A 27,561-nucleotide genomic window follows, 5' to 3' on the forward strand; every position below is an offset into this window, starting at 1 on the left:
ACTGATATCATGGTCACATCTGTACACTAAATATAAAGCTACCACCGATAGGCAGTTATAGATCTGCCTCTAAGCTCACTACCAATACCATATATCTAGTTCCTTTAATTTGTATAAAATGTGATTTAAAAAGACAATTTATCAATAGTCATCTTTAGAAAGAGGCAGCTCCATTTCCAGTTTTAATGCTAAAGTAAGCTAAAGGCTGCTAGCTGTAGCTTTATATTTAGAGCACAGATGTTAATGCAGGTGAGGGACCATCGCCTGCTTGCAAATTAGCTTTCGGTTAGTTTAGCCTGCAAATAAGTACAGAAAAATATGTTTTTGATACATTTTCCATTTCCCATATCTTATGTGGGCCACTTGTATCTTTCATTGCTCACATTGAATGAAAGTTGACGGGAGGCAAATATTCGCCTATGCTAATTTCACGTATGTAGTGAAGCGATATTCACGATAAATGTGGGCAGCGCCACCGCCTGTTGTGACCATAGACTGTAAATAAACGTGGACGACGCGCCCCCACTTACCCTCGTTATGCTGAAATGAGGTTAAAATATCCCGGATACGAGCGTTGCCATCTTGCGAGGGTGACGTCATGGAGAGCCCGCATCTGCGCAGTAGCGATATCCGCGTTGGGGGAATTCCCGCCCAAACACCCATCGGACCAATCGTGAGCAGTTCCATTGAATGTGAGCGCGCGGATTGGCTGTCACGGCTGTCATGACGGAAAATCCCCTTTTTGTAGAATTAACTGATAACTCATTAAAACCGTACTTCTAAAAAAAAAACCAAAAAACAAATACTTTGACAAACATTAGGGTGATGAGAGGAACCTTCAGTGACAGAAACCATCTTTGGGAAAAATGTATTTGGCATGTACTTTGAGTTTTTATTTTAGCCTATGTCCCATACAATAACATAGAGGGGCGGGCTTCATGACCTATACTGCAGTCAGACACCAGGGGGCGATCAAGATTGAAATGCTACTCTTTGGGGGTCATGTTGTCCATTTTTATATAAAGTCTATGGTCTGTTCCCTTGGATTGACTGGGAGTGAAAGGGAGATAAATATAAACCAATGCTAATTTTGCACATTCGACCGTCCTCTTCAAGTAGAATCGATCCTCGACTGCTCCACAAGAAATCAAACAAGTGGGGGGGTTTTTTTTCCCAAAATGTGTAACTGTTCCTCAATTTCTGGTAAAGAACAAAACACAGAACGTGTAACATAAAACATATTTTCTAAAAAATATTGTTGACAAATCAGCTTGTTTTTGCATTACATACAGTTTTCACCATTATGTCGCCCTGTTTAAAATCAGTAAACTCATCTGCTTATGTTGCCTATATTTCTCAAATAAATCTATTTCTATTAATAAATTTACATACATAGACAACCGTAGTTGTTTTGTCTCGTTAGCTCAAAATCTATTTTAGCCTAAAAGCTTAAGTTAGCATATAAATATGTTTGTAAAAGGCGAATTCTTTCACTACTGTAGACAACGACTAAAAGAATTTTAAAATGTGGCGCCTTGTTGTTCACTCTTATCATATAAGTGCTATCAGTTTGAGTGAAAAATGACTTGTTAGACCACAGAATGACTTTTTCCTTATATATCATCATATACAGCACAAGTCATTATAAAGTTGAAAATTTACAGTAGTACTACTGGAAACACCCAGTGTGCACCCTCACAGAGTTGAGGAGCTTTGCTTGTAGTCTCTGAGTATGACGGAAGCATATGTCACATTAGTAGGACTGCACAAAATCGACTCGGACACGGGCGAGTTGGGAAAGGGGCTCACTGGAGGAGCAGCGCAATCTCGGAAAGGGGACGGAGGCATCAGAGCCAGAGAGTCCTCCATGGCTAGTTTGACCGCGACCAAGTCCTCCTCGTCGTGAATCTGGGCGTTGTTGTACATGTAACCATGGAGAAGGCCAAACTGCTCGTTCTCCATCTCCTCCTCCTCTAGAGGGGAGGTGGGCTCCTCATCGAACAGGTCCAGGTGCGGAGGCAGGACGGGGTCTTGCTGGATGAGGTGGGCCTGGTGGTATACGGGCATGCCGCCGCTCACGGACTCAGGCATGCTAATCATATCATTGAGCTCAGGGATGTCAATGTTGAATTTACCCACCACCGCCTTCTCCTGCAGGTGGTCCATGATGACTTTTTGGGGGAGAACGCAGTTTGGCTGCAGATGCTGAGGTGTAAAGAGTTCCACCTCCTCCACGTCCTTTATCAGCCCGCAAGCAGGAATTTGCCCGTGTGGCATCATGGGGGGAGTGATGGGGGGATTGTATCTGATAGGGTCACTCTCGTCCTCCTCGGCCACATTGTACAAGGTCTTAGTGCTAAGGTCTGAGAAGTCCCTGTTTTGGTAGGTATTAGTTAAGGGTTTGATGACAGCCATCTGATTCGAACCTGCTTCCTGTCTCTTCACATGCACTGACAGTCTGTGCCACGTGTGATCCCCTTTTGGAGGATGTCTTGCACCTGGTTCAGACCATGACACAGACTTTCCATTAGAACTATGAACAGAATAAAGATGGCTGTTACTTCACAGGAACCGAGAAACGTGGAAGACACAAAAGCATTTCTGTTTCATGCAAGAGACAATTACCTACGAGTCTTAAAAACTGAAAAATGTATATCTAAAAAAAAAAAAATCTATGTTCTATGTAATATTCCAGGGTATCTGCAGGTCTTGAAAAGCTTTAAAGGCCAAGAAAATCATCGACGCTTGATGGGCAAGTGTTGATTTAGCAATTAATTTATATATTTTCCATATAATTCATCCATGCATCCCATCCTGCTTATCTGGGACCAGGTCACTTAATTTAATTAGTTATAATATTAGGTATTATTGTTAGATACTGTATTGCTCGAAAGTACCAAAAAAGGAGGATATAAATAATTCTAGGCCATTTTGTCCCTGCTGGTTTTCCATACTTTGGTGGTATCTAATGAAAATGGAAGGAGTCTCTGTCTTTCTGGATTGCTCCAGTGGGATCCAAACTTAGATACTCACAAGCGACTCATTTGGTACTGATCCCTTAAAAAATATACATATAATAAATGATAGAAACACAAAACATGGAGGGCTGCAATATTTCCAAACATTTTAAGTACTTTTGTTGAATGTTTGAGCAAAAGCAGCCCTGATTTTGAGGTGGCTCGTGTCAAATGACTGTGAAAACCTATGTGACATCAGAACGGCTGCACACAGTCACGTGTTTCTGCAACATGCAAATACAAAATACAGCAAGATGCAGAATTTGTGACAAGAAAATGGCAAACAGTAGCAACATGAGTGAACTCGTCAAACATTTAGAAACAACACACTGAAAATTCGAAGGCTGAACAAAAACAAGAAGATGCCCATGATACATTTTTGATACATTTGTCATTAATAGCAAGTAAGTGTCATGTGATTTTCCTTAAGTGTAATGATATTGTTTTCAAAACTCACATAATGATGTAAGGAACGATCACTATAGGTATTATTATAAAAAAAAAGGTATCCGTATCATATTGAATTAAAAAGTTTAGTATGGCTCGTGCCGAACAACTTCATCCGTTCAACTTCATATTTGGCAGTCGAGGACCCAAGAAATTGTTGTGTCGAGGGTGAGCTTTCGAAATCTACATATTTATTACAAACGGGTTATGTACACACTGTGTTGCGTATTGAGAGATGCCCCCTATTAACTATTACACGGCTGAACAACATGCTGGGTGCAGCTCCCAGGTACACTGCTGAGCTTTGAAGACAAGGTCTGTCACCTGATGCCACGGGGCCCAAAAAAGACTTTTTCCCTTAGGGGAAACCTTCGAGGTTAGATCCATTCAGTACGACAACATTTCAATTTATTCCTATTCAAGTTAGCAGAGAGCTGAACTGGAGGAGTAATTTAGAAGTTAACTTTTAAGTTAAAAGTTCGAACTGTTTTGGCATCAAGCACCACCAACGACGGGCCCGAATCCAATTTTTCCTGTTCTCTTCATAAAAACACGGCTACAGAGCATTCAATGGCAGACCAGAGAGAGCAGAGATGTAAACACGGTATTAATCTCAGACATTTAAAGCATCAGTGATGTAACTTTCAGAATGAACACTTTCATTCCTGAAAAGGGATTTAAATTCCTTAAAGCCATAAAATGTTCCGGCGTTTTTTACCTGAATACTCCAGCATTGCTAGGGGATGAAACTTTGTCATGGCAAGTGTATTGCTCAGGACAAAGGGCACTGTCGTGTGTGAAGTTGTTTTTATAAGTGGTTCTCGAGAACGAGGCCAAGCAATCGGCCCGCTCAGAGCAGACACTGCACTAGAGACTGTAAAAAAAAAAAACAAAGGCTCTAAATTGAATTGTATGTGGAGTAAAAAAGGGTCTTAAACTTAAAATTTGATTTGGTGAACCCTGCAGAAACCCTGTAATCTGTATTTGTGATTCAACTTGTCATCCTTTAGCACACAGAGATGCTTGTTTTAATCGTCCCATCAGTTCAAAGGTTAAAGCGGCTGTGTGAATTGAGCACTGACCTACATCCTTCACACTTTACAACAGGTGTCCCTATGAAAGTAAATACAGTAAGACACGAGGCTCCCCTGAGAGGGAATTACAGTAAAACCAGCATCCCTGAGGTGCCTCAGGAGCAGGACTCAGACTCAATTAAAGAACCTACCTGCCGTTTCCAGCGTTCTTCTTCCTCTTGAACATGTTCAGCAGGCTGTTGCTTCGGCAGGCAACTTTGCCATCGCCGACATGCATGCGCACAGCATCAGAGGTCGTGAACGCACTGCGCACGTTTCGCTCAGGTTTGGCAATGATGATGTACATCTTTGGCGTGAACATACAGCCCAAAGCTACAGTCACACTGAGGCTGACAGAGAAGGATGTGGTGATGATTTTATAGTTGCTGCCAAAGTAGATCGGCACAAACGCGAGCCATATTATACATGTGGTGTACATGGTGAAGGCGATGTATTTGGCTTCGTTGAAGTTTGCAGGGACGTTGCGGGTCTTGAAGGCATAATAAGTGCAGCTCATGATAAGCAAGCCGTTGTAGCCCAGAGGGGCCACAACACCCACGTTGCTGGTGTTGCAGATGAGGAATACTTCTCTGATGCTGGGGTAGGATTTAATGGGTTCAGGCGGCTCCATGATGATGAGGGTAATCTCCAAAGTGAGCTGAACACTGATCAGGATGAAAGCAATGACCACTTGAGCCCAAGCACTCATGAACCTCGGTTTTCTCGTGCAAATCTTCTTCTTGCTGCCCGCTAAAATCCGGGCAATGCGGTTGGTTTTGGTAACCAGGGCGGAGTAGCACATTGCAGCCGACAGCCCGACAAGCAGCCTCTGGAGGTAACAGGAGGCCACAGTGGGACGAGCGATCAGGGTGAAAGGACACAGATAACCCAAGAAGATCCCTGCGAGGATGATGTAGCAGAGCTCCCGGCTGGAGGATTTGACCACGGGTGTGTCTCGATATAAAACAAAGATGAAGGCAACAAATGACGTGACCAAGATGCCCAGGCAGGAGAAAACCACCTGGATAATGGACTCTGGATTGCTCCACTCCAGGTAGCGCAGGGGAATTGGCTCACAGCCTGGAACAGAATAAAAACATGACAATATAAACACACTGCCAAAATACACTAAAAGCAGCTTATAAAACTTTTATCGTTTCAGCATGTGCTCGGTGGTTATTTCTGTTGAGTATTTAGAGAAAAAAAAGCCTAAATGAAAGGTAATTTTTAGAAGAATTAAATAAAAAGCTTCAGATTTTTAAAGCTTTATTGTATGGGGCACATTCAAAATTAATCAAATACATTTTAGCCTGAGAAAATACAGTAAGTCTCAAAGTAGGTTTTTAGCTCAACTATAAATAAACCCCTTTCTACTCAGCCACGGCCAGGCTGGGCTGCAGCCAGCAGAGGAGGGGGCCAATGCAGCAGGACAAAGTAAATCACTGCGTTTTTCATGGATCCAAGTACGATCTCCTTCCTGCTTCACGCTGAGAACACACTTTGAATATCTAATTTATGTTGTTTTATTTATTTATTGTGGAACAGCAGGAGGGTTAGGGTTAGAAAACTGCACATGAATAATTTTTATGTCATTCCCGTACTCCACAGACTCTCATTTCTGTGTTTACCTAAAGGTCTTGTGGTTAAAAAAAAGTAAATAAACAGCACGGAGGCAGGCTGATCCTATTAAGAAAGTATCTTGTCTTTGAACAGCACAGAAGGCCTTTGAAAGTGGGCCAGAAGAGCGGTAAGTGAAGTAGGGCTGCTGTCGGATAAAGTGGTGAAGATGATGAATGGCTCTCAGGTGTCATGGGAAAGCAATGAAAATAGGACAGAACAGGTTTATGAAAAAGTGTTGCAAAAATTTTAGCAGGACGAACTGTACAGAGAACAGGTGGGAGGGTGGAGTAAAAGCTTGGAGGAACTTAACTTTTTACAGAGAGCCTTTTATAAGACTAAAAAATCTCCTCTTGTCACTGAAAGCATCAATCATGCAACAGGAACCCAGCCTGCGGCCATCGAAGTAACCTAAATTCATCTACATTTAAGAGTGAAAATTGCAAAACAGCAAAATTGTCTGTTCTAGTTCAAAAAAGGCTAATTGTCTTGAGGGAATTTGCAGAGAAATGTAATTTTGGTGTTTTAAAGCAACAGCTAGACATTTTGGGGAAATATTTGTAATCACTTTCTCTCTGAGAGTTATACGAGAATATTGAAACCACTCTTGTATCTGTCTGATAAATATGTCGCTACAGTCAAAGGGCCATTATCGTTATTTGTTTAATCCATACATTTTCTCTTCTAACTGATGTCTACATATGTATGCAGTTATCTGTAGCCAGTATGTGTTTGTTTCTGGCTGTGGTACTTTGTTTTTTAGTTAGTTTCTTAGTTAGCTGACATTATGGGGCTTTGTGTGCATTGTGATGCACCCAGAGATGCGATCAGGCAGCGAAATGTGATATTAAAATGAGGCTCAGACACTGACTAAAAGCATAGACCTTATTTGACCAAACTTTACATAATGTTTATTCAAGGTACTTTGTGGCATGTACTAGACACACACAAGCCTGCGGCGATTTAACTTCATTAACCATGAATAATCTGCGATAATCTAGCTGGTTATTCAGCTGTATTGTTGCTCTTAGTGTGAACACAGCATCATATTTGACAGGACATGGTGTCAATCTTCTGATCCGGGGGGAAAGGTGCATTAGTTTCTTTCCTAAAATGTCTAACTTGAAGGGAAAACCAGTTAAGTCATCTGTACAGTGTTCCCAGCAGGTGAGAGTTCACAGCAGAAGGTTAAGTGGAGAGTAATGAGTACAAACCTTCCAGTTCATTATCTGGCCACCAGCCCAGCTCACAGGCCTTACACGTAAACTCGTCCTGGACGTACTCGTTGTCCTTACAGGCAGTGCAGATCCAGCAGCAGCTCACTTCTCCCTTTCTTATCACCTGGTTGACAAAACATGAGGAGAAATGTAAAAATACTTCTCTACAAGTGACTATCTCTACCCTGAGTTTGTTTCCGTGAAAGAGCGACTCCCCACTGTTTGTAGATATTAATAACTTTTGAGTCGTTTAACCATTTCTATTTCTTAGAAATGGGCTGCAGATGATCTGGACCAAAATCGATGAATGAACATCGTATTGATACTTTAAGTTGCAGACTTGATGATTAAAAACCTTTATTAAAAGCTGGAGCATCATGACTTTCCTTATGCTGCTTTCAAAAGACTTTCACAAGAATTTAAACCTTTAACTCTGAGCAAACTGGTGCGATTTCTTTCAAAAACATGGCAAAAAGGCTATGAGCCTGTTTATAAATGTATGACAAATTGCAAAAAATTATTACATTTATTTTAAACTTGGGAAAAATGTCTAAGGGAAAAAGAAAACAGCTAGTGAAAAACTATTTATGATTCCTTTTTTTTTTTTCAAAAAAACTAATTTTCAGTTAATTTTCTTTTACTTTTTCCTAATTTATACACAATTTTTGGGTCACTTTCTCTTTTTGTGGCTCACTGAAGGAAATCAAGCCGATTTGCTCAGGTTTCAAAGAGTTAATGACCACTTGACATGTATATTACAGCAGACTGCATTACTGCTTATTAAAAAGAGAGAAATCCATGAGCATTTATGGATTTCAAACATTTAGAACTTCACTATTACCCAACAGAAAGAATAAACATCAGCCAGTGTGTTTATTCACAACCTGGCATGTAACCAAGCTATTCATTTTCTGCAGAGAGAAGAAAGACTGAATTATTGTCCAATAAAAACAGTGAAAACAAGGACAGACGTGTAGTAACAGCATGTCCTAAAGCAGGACAGTATCTGAAGGATCTGTCCCTCACCTTGATCTCTCCTTTGGAGCAGGGCTCGCTGCAGACAGAGCGGACCATGTCACTGCGGTTCATCTGCATCATTTCATCATCCAGACTGAGGACGCCCTCGTGCCAGGAGCCAATGTTGATGTAGTCATAAACACCGGGCTCCACACGCTGGAAGTTCATAATCTCGTACCTGAGAGTGGATAGAAAGACGTGAGTTAAAGGAAGACAAGATTTAACGAGGTTTTACAGATGCTGAATCAATTCTTAAAAGGGGAAATAATAGTTTTACTGCCACTTAGAGCAAAAACAGCAGATTGTATCAGCAGGGGGCCTGTCAGGTGCTTGATCAATACTTGTGACTCAGGGATTATTTTGCCAGGTGCGGACATGTCCTTTATCTCTCAATAAAAACTCCCCACTGGAGTTTGAAAACACTCCAAACCCTATCTGATGATGCAGTTGTAGCTGCTCTCTCATGAAAGTAGCAAGAAAAAGAGGATGAAAGTAATGCTATGTATGTTAAAATAAAACCTGTCATTTAAGATTTGTTATTCTGCATATGTAAAGTACTTTTATATGAATCAGAATAAAGGTGAACTGTCCCTTTAAGGTAATTTTTTAAGGCATTACGAACAAAGCATTTATGCACAATGTTATGTCTTCTTATGTAGTGTTTCTAAAAGAATTCAAGGTAAAAAAAAAGTGTTTTACCTCCCTGGTGAGTCTCCATTTTCATCAAACCAAATGTCCTCTCCAGAAACACCCGTGAAGGACGTCTTGAGAAGAAAGTCCAGTAAGTGGCTGCCATCAACGGGCTTCATGTTTTCACAGAGACCCACATGACCGGGGCAGAGAGTAGTGTGCATGTCATGCAGCCCGTGAGCCATGGCATAGATGGCGTTGATGACGAAGCCCATTTTGCTGTCTTGAACGTAGTTGTCCTCCAGACTTTCATAACCTGCCCACACATGAGAGAAATGTAAGGATTCATTTCTGGGACAACTTTTCTAAAAAAAGGGAAAGCCTTACAGGAGGGGCTTCATTGCTGCAAGCAGTAGCATGATGTGTGTTATGCTGTAGAATAATTCCAGGTGTACTGTACAGGTGTGTCTGGCATGATGTAACATATTACAAAGGAGTGATAGGGTGCTCACAGACACATTCTTGTGATTATTCTCTGAATACAGGCAGCGAGCTGAACGCCTCTGTGCCTCAGTGGGAGACTGCTTTAAAAGAACTGGAAGCCTCAGAAAATGGCTTCAAAGAAACCTTGTTACCATGGCAAGACTATCCATTTCTGCATTCATGAGTCAGGATTCAATTAGAGTTGGTCTACAACACCGTGCCGTCGAGATTGCGTCTCCTCAAGCAGAAAAATTAAACAGCTATTCTCATGTTTAAGGATTCTGTTCGTATTGTTTTTCCACAAACAAACACGACAGGTGAACGAGACAAACGACAAACAGTTTGTGATGTTCAAACACACCCTATCAGTTCAGTGTAATGCAAGCTAGAAGCAGAGAAAGCAGGTTTTTAAGTGGCTTTATGTTAAAGTAAGATGTATTAGTGCAAAGAGCTGCACCATGCATTCAATCCATTATGTTAGAACAGTGGAGCAGGTACGTATTGTGGAAGCTCCTGGACTCAAAGAGGATCATTTTTTAGACCATCAGTGGGTAAAAGCAACCACTTGTGTAAAATCAGACTTTGTGGCAAAGGAAAAACTTTCTAAATCATCTTTTCTACTGCATAAATGAACTCAAAATTCCCCACAGTCATCCTACAACCATCAGATTTGATTTACATTTTTTACGATAGGATAAGATGGTAAAGCAGCCTATTTTCACAATAGCACTCTGTGCATGTGAATTACCAGACCTTTTGAATTTTAATCTAAAGAAAAAAAAGAAAAGTGAAATGTGCTCTGGACTGAAAATGATGTTTCACTCTTCAGTATCTGTCACCTGAATCTGTTCCAAAAATCCCTCTTTCATATTTTATGCAAAGGAATCTGATGGAGATTTAGACAGCCTGTCAAAACGTATCTGAATTTCCTCCAAGATGGAAATATATAACATTAGGTAGCCATCATGACTGCAGTTTTATATATTTTATTGATGATGTAATAATACTGTAACATGAACCAAAAATCCTTAATATAGTGATCATATAGTGCCTAAAACTCCATTATTTAACAAGGTTTTTGATATATTTCAATTAGATCTTAGAGGATGCTAAACCACCGTTCATAAAGTTCCAATGTTTAATACCCAAAGGCGAAGGTAGCACACACACAGATCTCCAGACAAAAATATACACACACATACACACATATATGTGTGTGTGTGTGTGTGAAAGGCTGACACATTAGCATGCTTTTAAATTTGTTAAAATGAGATTAGTCAACTGTCCTGAAGATCTGTGTGTGTGTGTGTGTGTGTGTGTGTGTGCTATTTTTTTTAATATTAGGTATTCAGTGTTGAAATTATTGTTACACTGTATGATAATTAATTACACAGCTCTTCATGTTATCTAGCAGCTCAGATTGGGTTGAATTACCTTTTGTTAGCATTTCTTTAAGTTATTAGGGGATAATACTTTGAAAAAATGAGACATGATAAATTGTAAATTGGATTTTTTTTTCTTTCTGTTGACAGAAAATCAAAAAACCTGTTTTATTAAATTTTTCTTTATATTTTTGGAGCAGTCAATATAATGTTTTGAGGATTTCTTCAATTTGCACTTAATTAAACTTTTATATATTACCATGTACTTTTATGCTCTTAGTTTTTAAAAAAAAAAAATTTATTCTTATTTTAGTTTATGTATCTCTTCTTAATTATGTCTTTTACTTTCTGTAACCTCTATTTATTTCTGTCTTTGTGCTGCTGCAAGAACCTAATTCCCCTGTGGTCAATAAATCAAAAGGCAAATCTTTTCTAAAACTGTAATTCATCTTTTAAATCGTATATAAAGTAAATAAAATATCATTCATACCATCAGTACTGGTGTTATGTGGCATGTATGTGAATGTTTTATTTGTTTTTAACGAAATTGAAGACAATTTTCCGCCAAAGTCTGTCACAGTGGTAGTTGAAGATGAAGGTCCAAATGCAGATTTAAAAATCAAAAGATTTTCTGTTTCATATTAAAATAAGTTGTGTTAATGATTATGCAGGCTCAGCAGAGACAGTCACTCTCTCATCTATAGCTACATAATTTGTCATTAACATCATTAGTCGCAACATTTGTCCTTTTTTCTAAAGTCTGTAAGACAGGATTCACAGACTGCACAAAAACGACATGCAACTGTGTGACGCACGAGTCTAACAGGCTTTATGAGCATCATCCATCGCTGGTGTGTTTCTCACCACGTGTTTTAAATCAAGTGATGATCGTTAAAAAAAGCGACTGCTGGGAAACCGACTGCCTGTGCAAACAAACACATAAACAGTAAATTCAGTCGGGTAGCAGCTGGGTAAGCGTCCGATGGGAACTGCTGGTGATGACCTAGTTTAACAGCTCCTTGGCTTTGACGCTCGCCTCGATCACTGAGCTGTGTGAGCTTCAGTCATGATGCAATGATGTCACAATGTCAGCATGCAAGCAGAGGGCCTAGTACTGCCGCACGTCGGGATTAGTCGGCTGCAAGACAACTCAACCTTCTCTCTATAAATATGACTAAACTACCATACTATTGCACTGGAAATCTGTTGCAATATGGCTTCACTTGTCCTGTGGCTACATGCAACTCAAGCTGGATCAGCCATCTCACTCAAATGTTATTGGGCTGTTTAGTACGACTAAAGGCCACAACGGGTGTGAAAGCACAAAGAGAGCGGATCAATTGTTGAGCTCTCACTGCAGTGTGAGGAAAAAACACATCAAAACATCCCAATAGCTTCATATATTAGAGGTTAACTGAGATTAATAGTACGTTTAGAGAGAAATAATAATAAAACTGACCACTTAAATGATCACATCATGTGACTAAACCTTAATATCAGTCAACCTCTATGTATATTGCCAAAGTGAGGAGCATAATGGGCCCATTCAGAGGGATTCACTCACCGTCCTGGAGTTCTACACCAAAAAAATATAAATAATATTATAAAAATAATAGCAATGCAGGACAGAAAACAAGAACTCTATCTCCACTTATGAGACAAAAATAAATACTCTATTAAGTGCTATTAAAATATGATGCTTTGTAGAAATGAGTAAAAGCTTGAGGTATGTGCATAATAAAGAAGAGAGGCTCTTTTCTCATAAATAATGTGCAAACGCTGCAAAGGAATAAAAGATTAAAACAACTGCAGAAAGTGAGGTGCAATGGCAAAAAAACAAATTCACTTAAGGAATCTTGAGAGCTGCGAACGGAAAAGTATAAAAAAAAATCATTTTTGCTACATGCATTATTTTATATTTACGTTTATCAATATGATGAATATGAAATAATTGAAAATTAATACTTTGTGTTAACAGCAGCAATAATGGTATCAGTCTCATAAATTAGGATTGAAAACGTAAATATATATTATGTAATATATTTATAAAAGAAATATGTATGAGCAGTATGTAAAAATATGTTTTAGAAACATGCTTGTTGAGCATTGTTTCAAAAAAAACTTAAGCTAATGAATTTTTGTTCCTTTGTGAAAGAAAAGGATTTAATTTACCTAGATCATCATCCTCTGTAAAGCAACGCGTCACAGAAATGAACAATATAAAAATATGTGTTATTGGATTGACTTAGAGAAAGAATTCTAGCCTCTGGCAGTCTAATTCATAATTAAAGACTGTGTTCCAGTTTACGGGGCCTTTTGGCATCGTCCTCTGGGCATTGCACACATCAAAACAGTCCTAAAAGACAAGCTGATGTGCACACTGGCGTAAAAATGTAAACCAGAAAAAAACTGCATGAAACATCATAATTGCCTGACAAATTGTTTAGCTACCTGAGCAGTTTCGTGCATAATTCAGGTTCTCCAGCGGGTGTCCGGGAAGGCGGCACTGGAAGCGGTACTGCCAGAACTCGGGGAACCATGGGTTGCGAGTGTTGGTGCTGAGCTTGAGCTTTAGGAAGTAGTCATCAAAGGAGGAGACCTCCTCAGACTGCAGCTTCACGGTGATGCCGCCCACAGCCTCCTGTTCGTACCCCTCCACCACCTCGACTCGGTCTGCCCAGCCATCACTGCACAGAGGAGCACACTGCATATTGTAATACGGGACGAGCCCCAGTTTGTGTTTTTCATGCATAAACATTACATTTGAGTCACACAGCTAATCATCTGTTTTCTGAAAAACAAATAAACAAAACTGATGACCTTTGAAAAACCCAGGAGGTCATTTACAATGCTTTCCTATTTACTGTCTGAATTTCCCCAATAATCAAAGACTTTTCCAAACACCTGATGAATAAACATTTTCTACGCCAGAATGCTTAAGAACAATTTAAGGTGCTAAACAGGTTATACCAAAATCATGCCACAGCATTTTTTCCTGAGGAGTCAGCAAAAATGTAATTCTGCAGAAGTCACTTTTATTTCCCATCCAATAAGCTGGCTAACTAACGGGAGAACAGTTTTGGAGTTATTTCCAAATGTGGTTGGTACTGCAGTGCAACCACAATACAAATGTTTTGCACAGCAAAGACAACGTCCACTTTGAGGAGCCTGTTTGTGGCTCATGGCCTTATAAAAGCAAATAAAACTTAAAACTACTACTTAAAACTAGGGTTGCAACAGAATAAGATTAATAAGTCTTATAATTAGTTGTAACTGTTTATTTTGGTGTGACGTTCTTTTGTTTTTTTTAATTTTCATTTGAAAATAACACTTTTATATTTTTTTGTGTCGTAAAAACAAGCGCGGATTTGTCATTTTTGGCTACTTAAATAGGAAACAAGAGTCACAGCCATCTTGTTTGGTCAAGCAGGGGACAAACTATTTTCATCTAGACAGTTAGAAGAGTCTTTGAGAATTTTGGAAATACCTTGAAATAGTGCAAAGTCTTGTTAAAGGTCCAAGGTGGAGGATTTAGTGACCCCTAGTGGTGAGGTTGCAGATTACAACCATGTGAAACTTCTCCCATGTAACAAACATGTATGAGAGCGACGGCGGCTGATGTGAAGACACAAAAAGGCCCCATTTAGAGCCAGAGTTTGGTTTGTCTGTTCTGGGCTGTTGTAGAAAAAAACATGGTGGACTGTGTGGAAGAGCTCCATATGTAAATGTTTCTTTCTAAGGTAATATCAAATTAATGCACAAACTGGGGCCTTGCAACTAAAGAATTTAAAGCTAATGTATATGCTGAGGAGGTCTGCAACAAGTATTTCCAACACAAGTTAACTATAAATAGAAAAAAACAGGATATAACTGCATTGTTGTTTATATTTTAACAGTTTCTGAAAAGTGTGAAGTTTTGAAACTGAAGACACCAAACCCAGCTCCAACAGCCATTAGCACCTTGAGATATGAGCAACTTATGATCTCTTTCTGTTGTTTGTACTTTTAGCATTCTGTATATTCCAGATTTTGGATATGTTTATTGATATTTATATTCACACTCTTTCTATTTGCACTCTTTCCTACTTTGCAACTGCTGCACAACAGCCCCCCCTCGCCCATGGGGTAAATAAAGTTCTATCCTACGTTTTCTTGTTTGAAGTCAAATAAAATAAAATCCTTTTGCTGCAAACAAATTCTATAGTCTGCATCTGGCAAAAAGGAGAACTGCTGTTTTAGGATGCAGCTGAAGCTCCAGAAGTCTGTGACAGTGTCACTGTGTTTGAAGCTACAGGCAGCCTCACTAACAAGCCTCACGCTGAATCCTGCAGAAACCTCCTCCCTTTTGTTGCTCTGACTTTGTTTCCCTTTCAGCCTTCCCACTGAGAGGCGTGGAGTGCCCACTGTTCTTGCCGAAAAAAAAGAAGACGAAAAAAAAAAGCCTCCAAGTCCACAGACACAATCACAAGTCCGGTGAGAATTCACAGATCAGTGCTGTAGCAGCACAATCTGCCCCGGAGCGAAACGAGCTCCACACAGACTCTTTAGTGTGATCTCGTCTCTGCGATGGTCATAGTTTGTATTTATAGTTTACACGCTCGCCTATTTAAAAATCAATTTTGCATTGAATCCTCTCACAAAAGATCGTGCTGACAAGACAAACACTTTTGTTTGACACTTCAGATTTGAATCAACAAAAAAAATCCTCCCCTCATTTGAGTTGCAAATGCAACTCAAGTATTTCTAAGCAGTGTGGGATCAAATCTGTGATGCATAGATGTGATACTGTGTTTGAAGGAGTGAGAAATGAAAGGGGGGAACAGGGGACGTGGAGGGGGCCTAAATAGCATCCTTCCAAGAATGATCTGGGACAAAAGCAACTGCCTAAAATGCAACAACACACTGAATACAATAAAACATGACAACTCATTTTTTTCTGGCAACAAAATGCAAATCCTGGTGTGCAGAATGATAATTATTTTTGTAGGGTTTGACAACTGGAACATATGAATACAAAAACTATATATAATGATTTGAGATAATAATTGGGTTATACCAGTATATATTTTTGCTGATTAAAAGTTCATTCCAGTATGATTAATCCTGAGAACATGAATAAATTAATAAAATAAAAACATTGCCAAACCTACAATGAGATCTTATTTGCTCTGACAATTAATTAATCATTTGCATCTAGTTTTAAGGCAGCAGCGAGGCTCTGGTGAGGACCGTGTCCACCATTCTTAGTATTAAGGTCATGGGTGAATTTCTATTGAATTTTGCAGACATTAAAGGTCCCCAGACAATGATGATGACATATTTGGTGATCCACAAACTACTTTAGTATCACGATAGAGGGCGCCCAGGAATGATGTCTTTCTGTAGGCCAACATGGAGGTAAGCATCGCCCTGGTTCGCTCATTTAAAAGCCTGAATTTTGGATTTTTGCAGGAAATAAACTGTGTTCAAGCAAGATAATCTGAACAAATGAACACCACTTTTAGGATTTTGGAAGCCTAAATTCCATCATCAGAAGTAAAAAGCTATTGTTAGGCTATAAACGCTCTACACTACTGTTGCACAACAACGTCGCCACCAAAACAACGATGTAAAGCCGTGTTCAGTACGGCGTGATGACGTTCTGTGGTCTCATTTAGCCACTTATACTGATATGTATGTATGTATATACTATAATGATGATAATTATAAATATAGTTTTTTGTTGTTTTTTTTAAACAATACTACAAAGATATTAAATCTTGCAATTTACAGATCAGGTGAAGTTGCCCCCCCCCCCAAGCTTTCAAAAGGAAGGAAACCAATTTGCTTAGATTTCGAAAGTTTAAATGACTGTGAATTGGTCTGAATGAAGCACAAGAAAACTGATCCAGGTTTCAAAGGGTTAATCACAGACCTTATTTCAGGCATCTAACCAAAATCCCATTCAAAAACCCATTGACTTTGAGATGAGGGAACGTGGAGTGCTGAAATGCAAACTCATTTTCGGGTTTTAGGACTCATTCCTGGGGCACTCTAGAGCTACGGTGAAAAACACTGGTGTAGAAAAATAAGTGAGATTCTCCTTTGGTGTCAGAAAGATGCTGTTTCTAAAGCTGCTCCACATGCTTTTTCAAGCTGCAAACACTGAAATAAATCTGGTGCGAAACAATGAATCCTTGTATCCAAAACTGAACAATTCTGAGAGACTGAATGTGGCACAAAACGCACTTCACCCACAGTACAAAAATATCACTACAAAACCCCACGTTTGGCAAAAAAACAAAGCCAACAGCACGTTTGACTTGGCTGGCACTTCAAAAATGAACTGACAATGACTGTCCAGTGTGACAGTATCAACAGTACCTGGCCATCTGCTTCTCAGCATCACACTCCCTCCAGTCCAACACTCTGAGTGCCAAAAACCTACAGCTCTGACGTCCAACACACGCACGTACTGTACAGACGCATAGCACAAACCTCATATCACACACTCATGAATCATTCACTTTGGGAGAAGGAGACATTGTTGCGTATTGAAAGTACTAGCCGAGAGTATTTATGTCAAATGAAATCATGAAATAAAAGAGGGTATTTTCAAAGCAAAAACAGATTAGGAGTCAAATGTCTGTCAAGCTCAGATCATAAAGCTGATGTATTCTCTTTGTCGTTTCACTTGAGAGCCGATCAAATGAGTCGTCTGCTGTTTGAGTTGTGTGGGATCTGTGGTGTGAGCGCAGCCATTTCTTTCATCCTCCACACAGCAGACGATGGATGGCTGATGACCAGCACCTCGGGCACTCTCGATTGGCCCATTGCACCGGGCTGCATGTGTTCACTTACTGCATTGCTCTAAAAAACATTTTCCTTTTTCAGTAGTCTCCTTGACCCAGAAAAACACACACACACACACACACACACACACACACACACACACACACAGACACTGCTCTACCAAACTCACGCCCTCCTTATCTTCCGTGGAGACTTAAACAGCGGTGCAAATTCAAGTGGAAGGGGTGAGAGCGAGTTTAAACTTTTTTTCTCTACACATGCATTTCATCATTTGGGTCCAGAAGAAGGGATTTCGACTCCTTCTCATCAGCTTTTGTGAATAAAGTAGCCGCAAATTAATGAAGCGCTCTCAGTAAATTAACCATAGCGAGCTTTTATCGTAGCCTCGTTTCAGGTGCTGCAACTAGCGACTCCTAACAGGACTCGAGGTGAGCTGAGACTCCACAAAGAGGGAATGTCTGGTATAAGTGCTGATATGAGCTTTGATGTTCACTACTCCTCATTCCCCAGCTTATGCTGGAGGTGCTGTCCCATATTAGCCCATCCTGCCTGTGATCTGACAGGGAGAGGGAGAGCTCGCTGCGTGGATGCATTATTCATTACTGAGCCTGACTCAAAGCGTCTTCTGCTTTCAGAAGAACTCGACTCCCTGTAGGAAGAAAAGAATATTTTGGTTCCATATGAACTTTGTGTATACCATCCACCCTGAGCGGAGCCAAATATTATAACATATGTATTTTTGTCACAGGATCGTGGCATTATTTTTCTGGAAAAGTACTACCTTGAGTTTTTAATGTATTATTATTATTATTATTATTATTATTATTATTATTATTATTATTGTTGTATTATTATTATTATCATTATTATTGTTGTTGTTGTTTTTTTTATATTGTATATTGTCTTATTTGCTGAGTATATACCCAAGTATATATTTTTTAATTTTTTTTCAAAAACATCAGGAAAAAAATAAACAATTTTTTCTTTTTTGCTTCTTTTCAGTAATTTTCTTGTAACTTTTCACTAATTTCTTGTTATTTTTTGGCCATGTCTTGTTAAGTTGCTCATGGAAAGAATAAAGAATTAAAAGACACGATCAAAAGCTCTAGAAAAGTGACTATATAGACATTGTAGTACTACAGTTTTTTCAACTTTTATTTCTAAGGTTAAGCTGAACTTCTTGTGTGAAGCAAATCTGGAGGAAATAGCCTTTGAGTTCTGAAAATCTCAACTCCAGCTGCTGAGGAAGATCAATTGAAAGCTCAAGCTAAATTGACCTTGTGGTGAAACTGTCTGGTCAACAATTTATCTTCATTATCCACAAATGTCACGTCACTAAATGAGGCACAATACCTGAAGTTATGAGAAAACAGAGACAATACTGAGTTATATATGATAAAATCTTTACAAAAAAGCTCCAGAACAGCTGCTTAATGGACCCTTCAAGGTCAAGTAAGAACTCTTCTCCTCTTGTCTTAAAACCGATTAAAACCCTCTCTAAACTATATATATATATATATATATATATATATATATATATATATATATATATATATATATATATATAATTTAATTTTATTGCTATGAACGAATAAAAGCACATACCGAGAAGCTGAAACCAATTTAACCGACAGAGGTTTGATGTTGTCCCTGCTGTCTCAGTAAGCGCTGCCTTCAAGAACGTGCACTCTGCCGAGTGTTTTCTTCTGTTTGTTGTTTTGTATATGAATTCTCTGTGGTTAACGAAGCCAAACTTGATTACAGACAAATTGGCATCTCTGCTCACCAAAAAAGGCAAACTACAAATGACTCATGTGACAAAGTTTTACATCTAATCACAGTAATTATGTTAACAGATAAATCCGTTGTGGTCTCAACCAGACTCGATTAAAAATCCTGAGTCAACTACGTCCGAGACCGAGATGAGACCAAGACCATCTACGATCTCGAGTACTACAGCACAACAGCTACTAGATGGACTTTTATGATGAAAATGTTGAGATTGGGATTTACAAGCGGGCTGTAATTATCTTCATTAATCAATGTGGCACAAATAACTCCCTTTTTCATCATTACTGTGTTGACTGAGTTTCATGGCCATTAAAATCTTACAAAAAGCCGCTGTGAACTTAGAAGAAAGAGTTCTTTTCATCATTCTTGTTTAAAACTTTTCATCCGAAACAACAAAGAAACTGACGGAGAAAATAAAATTCCCGTGGGGGAAAACAATCGCTAACAAACCTGCCAATTAGGAGGAACTCTCCGGCGACTCCGAGCCGTCTCATGGCCATGAGCAGGCCTCGGACCGTCATGCCTTCACAGAAGCAGACAACCACTCTGGCTTTAGGCAGACGCTCACGGAGTTTCCTCAGCAGCCTGTCAAAGTGCTTCTCCCCGGCGTTGCTGTAGATCTTGTCAGAGTGGGCGATGCAGAGACCGTCCTGTGAGGCGAGCTCTTTGAACACCTCCATCCCGCTCTCCCCGTAGTTACCTGTGAAAGACAAGAGAAGCTGTTAGAGGAGTTTCATTCAGCAGAAGAATCAATGGGATTTTGACTTCAAGGTTCACTTTGTATTCAGTAGGCTTTTTATAATGCTTCGAGACAAAACGTTTCTTTCTTTATCATTCAAGTTGCCTGTTGTGGCCCCAGACTTCTTTGAATGGTATAAGAAGTACAGCTGGAGCAAGGTGGGTTCAAGTGACATCAACGGCAATATCTGCATGCATGTGGAGCCAAATCAAGGCCAAAAGTTTTGTTAATTTGAAAAAAGATTTTGATTTAATTTATTTATTTTATTTTTTTTAATCTTGAATTATAAAAAAAAATCAAAAACATTTTCAAATGAAAAATAAGTATAGGAAAAGTTAATTAAAAGTTCATTTAAATATAATTTTGATTTAAAAATGATATTCTTTTGAATTAATTATTAATTTTCACTTGTTTATATTTTCATATTTGAGGTTTGCAGATTTTATGTTTTCAGACTAAACTATGGGCCCCTGTGCACAGAAATCCAGAAGGCCCCACCACCTCTCCAACACAGGAGCAATAGACACACAACCTTTAGTTTTTGTTGTGTTTTGCATCGATTTGTAGTCAGTTTGTGCTTCTGTGGTCTTTCTGTGTCTTTTTGAGTCTTTCTGAAATTGCTTCACATCTCTTTGTAGCAATTCTATCTCTTTGTGGTCACTTTGTATCTCTTTTTGGTTATTTTGTATCTCTTTGTAATCATTTTGAGTCTCTTTAAATCTCTTTAATTCTCAGATTAGTCATTTTGTGTCTCTTCATGATCACTTTGTGTCCCTTTGCAGTCATTATGTGTCTCTTTGTGGTTATTTTGTGTCTTTTTGTAGTCATTTTAAGTCTCCTTTGAATTGCTTTGAGTCTGTTTGTAGTCATTTTGTGTCTCTGTGTCACTTTCTGGTCGTTCGTGTCTCTTTCTTATAAAGAAATGATCTAAAGAGCATCATTATTTATAGGCTGACATGTATTTATTCATTTATTGCCAAAAGCACATACAGATCTTCATTGCAGTAAACAAAAAGGCTTGCCAGGCTTTGATTGGATTTTCTATCTGTTTATCACACTCTCAAATTTCCCTCAGTGAAAATGTGTATGAGGTTTCAACAGCTGCTTTATGGGTACATCTCACATTGTGCTGTTGCCCAACACTGTGGGTGGAATCTTAATTATTAATCCGTATTACAATTTATATGCTTTTACATGCTTATAACATGTAGTTTTAGGTAAATCAAATGTAAATTTTACACAAGATTTGTTGTAAAGTAGTGCAAAAGTGTGATCAATCAAAGGAGACATGACCTCCAGCCCCGAGTGATAATTAAATACAAAATAAAACAATGTCTCTTTATGCATTAAATGCAGGTTGCACCTAGGGCTGGAACTAGTGATCATTTTCTTTATCAATTTATCAGGTCATTATTATATTAAATAATGGATCTTTTGTTTTGTCTATACAATGTCAAAAAATGATGAAAACAATTCACAATTTCTCAAAACTCAGGGTAACATCCTCAAATTTTGTCCAAACAATTGGCCGAAACCAAAAGTTTTTTTAGTTTGCTTTCATGTAAAACAGACAAATCCTCACCTTTAAATGATAAAAACAGAGAATGTTTGTCATTTTTGCATGAAAAATAACTCAAACTGTTAATCTGTTTTTGAAATGGTTGCCAGGTCATGAGTGAAGGGGGGTGGTGGTCTATTTGAGAGAACTTGGTCACTTTTCTTAATGTATCTGCCTTTATTGGTAAAGCTGGTGTTTTCCCTTTATTTTCTCTTTATTCAAATGAAGTAATTTATTATTATTATATTTAATTTCTGGTTTTTAATCTGAGATGTCTTTGTGAATGTGGAGAGCACTGTGCTGTTGAGTTAAAAAAACAATAAATCTTTTTTTTTTTTTTTTTTTTAAAAAAAAAAGGTTGCCAGTTCAATTTCTATCAATCAACTAAAGTTAACAGACTATATTTTTAACTGATCCCTTGAGCAATAAACTGATAGCAAAAATGAGAAAGTCAAAAAAAAAGGTCAAATATGCAATTGGTCTTCATGGACTTTGATGCATAAACTCAGTCTCCATAAAAGGGACTCATTCTCCATAACAGAGCATGAAGAACATCATTTTCTCTTTCCTCTGCTAAAATCAATTCTCTATTCATACTAATATAACACAAACTGGCTTCACAAAAGAGAGCACAAGTGTCTGCAGCCACCCGCTGTTACAGCAGCAGTCTACTAATGTCAATCACAAGATAAAACAGCAGTTGAAGTATTGCAGCAACACACAGCATTGATTAAATCAGCACTAAGCTAACAGACGCGTCTGTGCGAGAGGACTTTCTAAGATATTTCTTGTATCTTCTTGTCTTTAATTTCCTGTTAGCCTTCAAGTTGCCCCAAAAAGAAGAAATAAATACTAAAAACAGGACTGTTGATTCACTGAGGGGACACTATACCAATTGTACACGACGTTCAGTTTACGTGTTTTGCTCATCCAATGAAAACATTTGCACAATGTCTTCTGTAGTTCTAAAAGGAGCTTTTCAAAGTCTGTGTTACAAACCGGATGTGAGTGGTGACAGGGACGGTCTAATCAAAGAAGTTGCATCATGGGAAACTAAACGCTAACATATCTCTTCTTTTGTTGCTTCAGTTTTGACAGTTGTAATTTCAATCGCTCTCTTGTGAGTCCCCCAACTTTATGTAAGTGCAATACAATTGTATTACAAGAACAAAACGTTTGCATTGTACATTTATGCAAACCACAGACACACTTCATTTACATGCTACGTGCTATGTAACAGATACGTTTAAAGTTTACATTTCTTTGGTTTTCAAAAACGTTTTAGTTAATGCATGGTAAGGATTAGTAGACACAAAAACCATCTGGCTGTGGTTTGGAAAGATCATGTTGGACTACAAAAAAAAAAGAAAAAAAAGTTTGTTTTGGTGGCACAATCACTGCTGGCATCTATTTAAAAACAACTGCATTTTGTGGCACTATCCCGGCTACAAAGACAGCGGTGTCTCAATAAAAACAATCCCTTTTGAGAGCACTATCCTGGCAGGCTATGCAGCAATGTCTTGGTAAAAATACAAACGCTTTTTGTGGCACTATCCCAGGTGTCAACACAATGATGTCATGATAAAAAAAAAACAACCACAATTTGTCATCAGCAAGAAATTTGCCATGACTTGGTGAAAAACAATCCAGACAGGAAACACAGTGATGTCTCGGAAAATACATCTGCTTTTTGTGGCACTATCACGCAGGGAACACAGCGATGTCTCCACTGATAAACAGCTGTTTGTTGTGACACTATCCCAGAAGCAAATGCAGCGATGTTGCAGTAAAAACAACCTCTTCATGGCACTATCACGGCAGGATACGCAGTGATGTCTCAGTTAAAACAACCGCTTTTTGCTGCACTCTTCCAGCCGGAAACATAGTGATGTCTCTGTAAAAATCAACCACTTCTCGAGGCACTGTCCCGACAGAAAACACAGCAATGTCCCTGCAAAAATCAACCTCCTATTAGGCTACTATCGCAGAGGAAAATGCAGCGATATCTTGGGAAAAAAAGCAAAACACTCGCCTTTCACGAGACTATGCCTGCTAGAAATGCAGCAAAGCCTCAGTTAAAAAAAAAAGAAAATTCTGAATGTTTTGCTGCTCCTCCACCATGTGACTTTGTGTTTACTCGCTCATTAAGCTCGATTAGATCCTCTAGATTAGCCTCTGTACGGGACGGTCACATACCATTTTGCCGCACTGCTTTTGGGCAATCAGCTTTCTCTGTAAAAGCTACAAATCAGTGAAACACTCGGCCTGATGATGTGAGGAGCTGCAGCTCTATCAACACTTTCAAAACCACCTTGAAAAGATGATCAAAAGCTGCTTAGCTCTGTACTTACTGACCTTGAACTCTGGACTTTATAACTTTGTTTTAATTTGACAAGCATTCACTTGTGATGTGCTGTAGTTTTATGTTGTATTGTCTGTCTTGTGTTTTCTTATTCGTATCACTTTATATCATATGCTATTATGTGTATTATTATATTTTTGTGTGTATGACTTTCTTTTTCTCTTCTTCTTGTGCAACTTTATATTGTCCTGTCTTTGTTTTGACCTGCAGAGGGACTGCAGATACGACTTAAAACTATGATCTGGTTCAGCACATAAAAAGATGACATTTTATGTTTTAAACTGTACATGGTCCCTTTCAAATAAAATAAAATGAAATAAAATAAAAAGCTTTTTTTCTCATTCTGCTGCACATGGTGCTTCAATAAACGCCCACACAAGAGCCAAAAAAAGATATCTGCCTGAGCCTCTTCACTTATCCACATCTTAAGGTCAAAAAGACAATCCCTTTTAAAGAAATATGTCTTACCTTCGGTGTGCACTGCTGACACGTAGGTCCAGTTGTATCGCTTGACGATGTCCAAGAGGGCCCTGGCCTGCAGAGTGTCTGAGGGCACGACCCTGAGGAAGTACTTAAACAACGTCTTGTCACTGAGGTCGATGCTGGTTGCAGAGTAGGCGATCTGCGGGATGTTGAACAGCTGCAGAAGGTTTTGTACTTGAATGGCGACTGAGCTCGAGCCGGGCCCGATGACCCCGGCGATGGGCTTTTTGGTGGGTGGCGGCTGACTGGAGGGCACCCCCTCGATGCACCACCTGGAGCCGTCACTGTCGTCCCGGATGGAGATGAGAGAGTCTCGTATGAACTCGATGCTCTGCTCCAGAGCCACCGAGGAGTGCCAGCAGGAGTCCCTGATCTCACAGCCCAGAGTGATGTTGGGCAGCAGGTTCGGGTCCGAGTTAATCCGATCCAAGGTGTGGAACATGGCCTCCACTCTCTGGATGCCGTACTGCTCACGGACTTCTCCACACTTCCTCTCTGCCACCTTCTCAGCAGACGGTTGGTGGTGAACAGAGAAGAGGGCTCCGATTATAATATCCCCGTCCATCCTCGCCACCAGGCGAGAGGCAGAGCTCGGCACCACGGACCTCTCATACTTGCCTTTCGACAACACAAATGCCTCAAAGAGCAAAACAGGCAAGTACAAAATGCTCACGGCAGTCAGGTAAATCATATTCGACATTGTGCCACAGGTGCTGGATGCAGAATCATGTCCACTTGGCCATAATGGAGGTCCATCAATCCACTTTTGGATAAAATGGAAATTAAGTCAGCTGCTTCTCCTTCAGCATCGTCACCCTGTATGAGAGACATGGAGCATTAATTCCTGTTTTGTCTTTTACACGTATTTTGTCAATTAATCATTAAGTTGATCAAATAAATCAATAAGCAACTATTATGAGCATCAGTATCACTAGTTTTAACCCTTTGACACTTGGTTAAATTGCCCTGATTTCTTTCAAAAACATGGGTAGATGGCAAAGAGCAACTTACAAAGAAATAACCCAGAAATTAGATTAGAAATGAGTAAAAAGTAAAAAAAAAAAAAAAAAAAAAAATTAGCACACACAAAAAAAATCACTAAAAAACAAACAGGAAAGTTAAAAAACAACAACAGATAAATGGCCTCAAAAACACTGTTTAACATTATATTATGTAAAATCAATTTAAATATATAATTATGATAATACTTCTTTAAATTTTCCCTAACTTTTAAAAAAATATTTTCCTAAATCTAATAATTTCTTGAAATTTGCAGGACTTCATTGCCAAGTTGCTCATTACCTTTATTTCCATTCTTCTGAAAGAAATTAAACCAATTTGCTGAGGGTTCAAAGCTCTGAATACTTTTAAAAAGTTTCTGAATGCAGCACAAGAAAAGTGAAGGCGATCTAGGTTTCAAAGGGTTAAGCATAAATATGACACGTTCTCTGGCTCCAGCTGCTGAAATTTGATCTAGATTTAATGTTTTTACTTTTTTTTTTTTTTTTTATGATAATAAACTGTTTTGGACTGTTGGTCACACAACAGAAATCATATGAAGATGGTACATTAAGCTTATTTCCCCCTCTGACATTTTACCTGCAACACAATTAACCATTAAACACCTGGATCAACATCAGTTTTCCTGTGCTGTATTCAGATGCGTTTAAAGTGTTTAAACCCCTAAAACCTAAGAGAATTGGTTTTGTTTCTTTTGAAAACATTGGGAAAACAATGAGCAACTTGGTAAGAAATATCCAATAAATTGAGAGCAAAAAGAAAAAAAAAGTAAAGGTGACAAGAAAATGGCCCAGCAACTAGCTGGGGGGTTTTGTAAAATATTATCTAAGAAAAAAAAATCAGGACAAACATCCATAAAACTGCATTTATAATTCTTATAATTACATATTTAAAATTATGTTACAAAGATATTTTAGACATTATTAAAGTCCTATTCTTGTTTGTTTATTTTCTACATTTTTTTCTTTTCCTTTATTTATTTATTTATTATTTCATTTATTTTCAGGTAATTTCTTAACTTTTTACTAATTTCTTGAGATTTTTTTTAGCCATTTCTTAAGTTTCTTGTCACCTTATTTTCACGCCAAGAAATCAAGTCAATTCGCTCAGTTTTCAAAGGGTCAATCGAAGAGTTGAGAAAATCAAGATGAATTCAGAATTAAAATAATCGTACATTTATGTGTCTTATCTAACTGCTGTTTCATAAGGTCATCACAGAAATCTGGAAATGTGAAATACTTATTATCACTCTAATGTTGTAACACAAATCACGCAAAAGCAAATGAAAACAGACATAAAAGTTGCATGAAAAACATGCAAAAAGCCAAAGTTGGTGGAGTCCTGTTGCAGGAAGGTATGCAGTGATCTACAGCAGTGATCACGACCTTCAAGGTTACAAAATGCTAAATCTGAGAGATAAAAAGTTGCATCTGTAACAGGGGAGCATTTTGAGTTTCAGCACCACGGACAGCTGCCTGCATCTCTCTGCTGATTTCATTTATTCAAGCCGATCTGTTTCAACTTTTTACCCCCGAAAAAATCACATAAACACACACACACACACACACATACACACACACACACTGCGATGTGCTCTGTTTGAATCCTCTTTTCCGCCGTCTGACAGCTGACTCAAGCTCCTGTCTGCAGCTCTACAGCCGGTGTCATTCACAGGACAACATTTTCTACATCGTCACCTACCTACAGCACATGCATCCCAATTAAATGGTGGCGCTTAATTAACAGAGCAGAGTGAATGATAAGAAAAGGCTCCAATAAGACTGTCTGTGACTGCAAAGCAACTAATAACCTGGATTACTTTACATACCTGCACCAGGCAAGTCGGGACATAGCGGGTCTGTGTCTCCTCTGAAGCAGCCAGGCAGGACTCTTGTCTCCAGAAAACACTGTGGGACTGACTGACTCTCTCTCT

The 27,561-nt window shown here is 38.8% G+C and overlaps 1 protein-coding gene across 1 annotated transcript; it reads right to left on the reverse strand.

The window, feature by feature from the left end:
- Window positions 1-1,451: 1,451 nt before the first annotated feature.
- Window positions 1,452-27,561, reverse strand: grm1b (glutamate receptor, metabotropic 1b). Its single transcript, XM_042501488.1, has 9 exons — window positions 27,457-27,561; window positions 24,594-25,424; window positions 19,917-20,166; window positions 13,335-13,570; window positions 9,088-9,334; window positions 8,398-8,566; window positions 7,369-7,495; window positions 4,690-5,617; window positions 1,452-2,533 (listed from the first exon to the last, which is right to left on the reverse strand). Exons 2-9 carry the CDS (start codon window positions 25,306-25,308, stop codon window positions 1,696-1,698), a joined length of 3,510 nt encoding a protein of 1,169 aa, XP_042357422.1. The 5' UTR covers window positions 25,309-25,424; window positions 27,457-27,561; the 3' UTR covers window positions 1,452-1,695.

Source organism: Plectropomus leopardus, chromosome 14, assembly GCF_008729295.1.
Source record: "Plectropomus leopardus isolate mb chromosome 14, YSFRI_Pleo_2.0, whole genome shotgun sequence".
NCBI lineage: Eukaryota > Metazoa > Chordata > Actinopteri > Perciformes > Serranidae > Plectropomus > Plectropomus leopardus.

Excerpts from the sequence above, each read along its gene's own strand:
- grm1b (XM_042501488.1), bottom strand. The coding sequence starts at position 25,308 with ATGTCGAATATGATTTACCTGACTGCCGTGAGCATTTTGTACTTGCCT. Across the intron at positions 20,167-24,593 it reads GTCAGCAGTGCACACCGAAG|GTAACTACGGGGAGAGCGGG; the intron begins GTAAGACATATT and ends TGTCTTTCACAG. Across the intron at positions 7,496-8,397 it reads GCTCCAAAGGAGAGATCAAG|GTGATAAGAAAGGGAGAAGT; the intron begins GTGAGGGACAGA and ends TTTGTCAACCAG.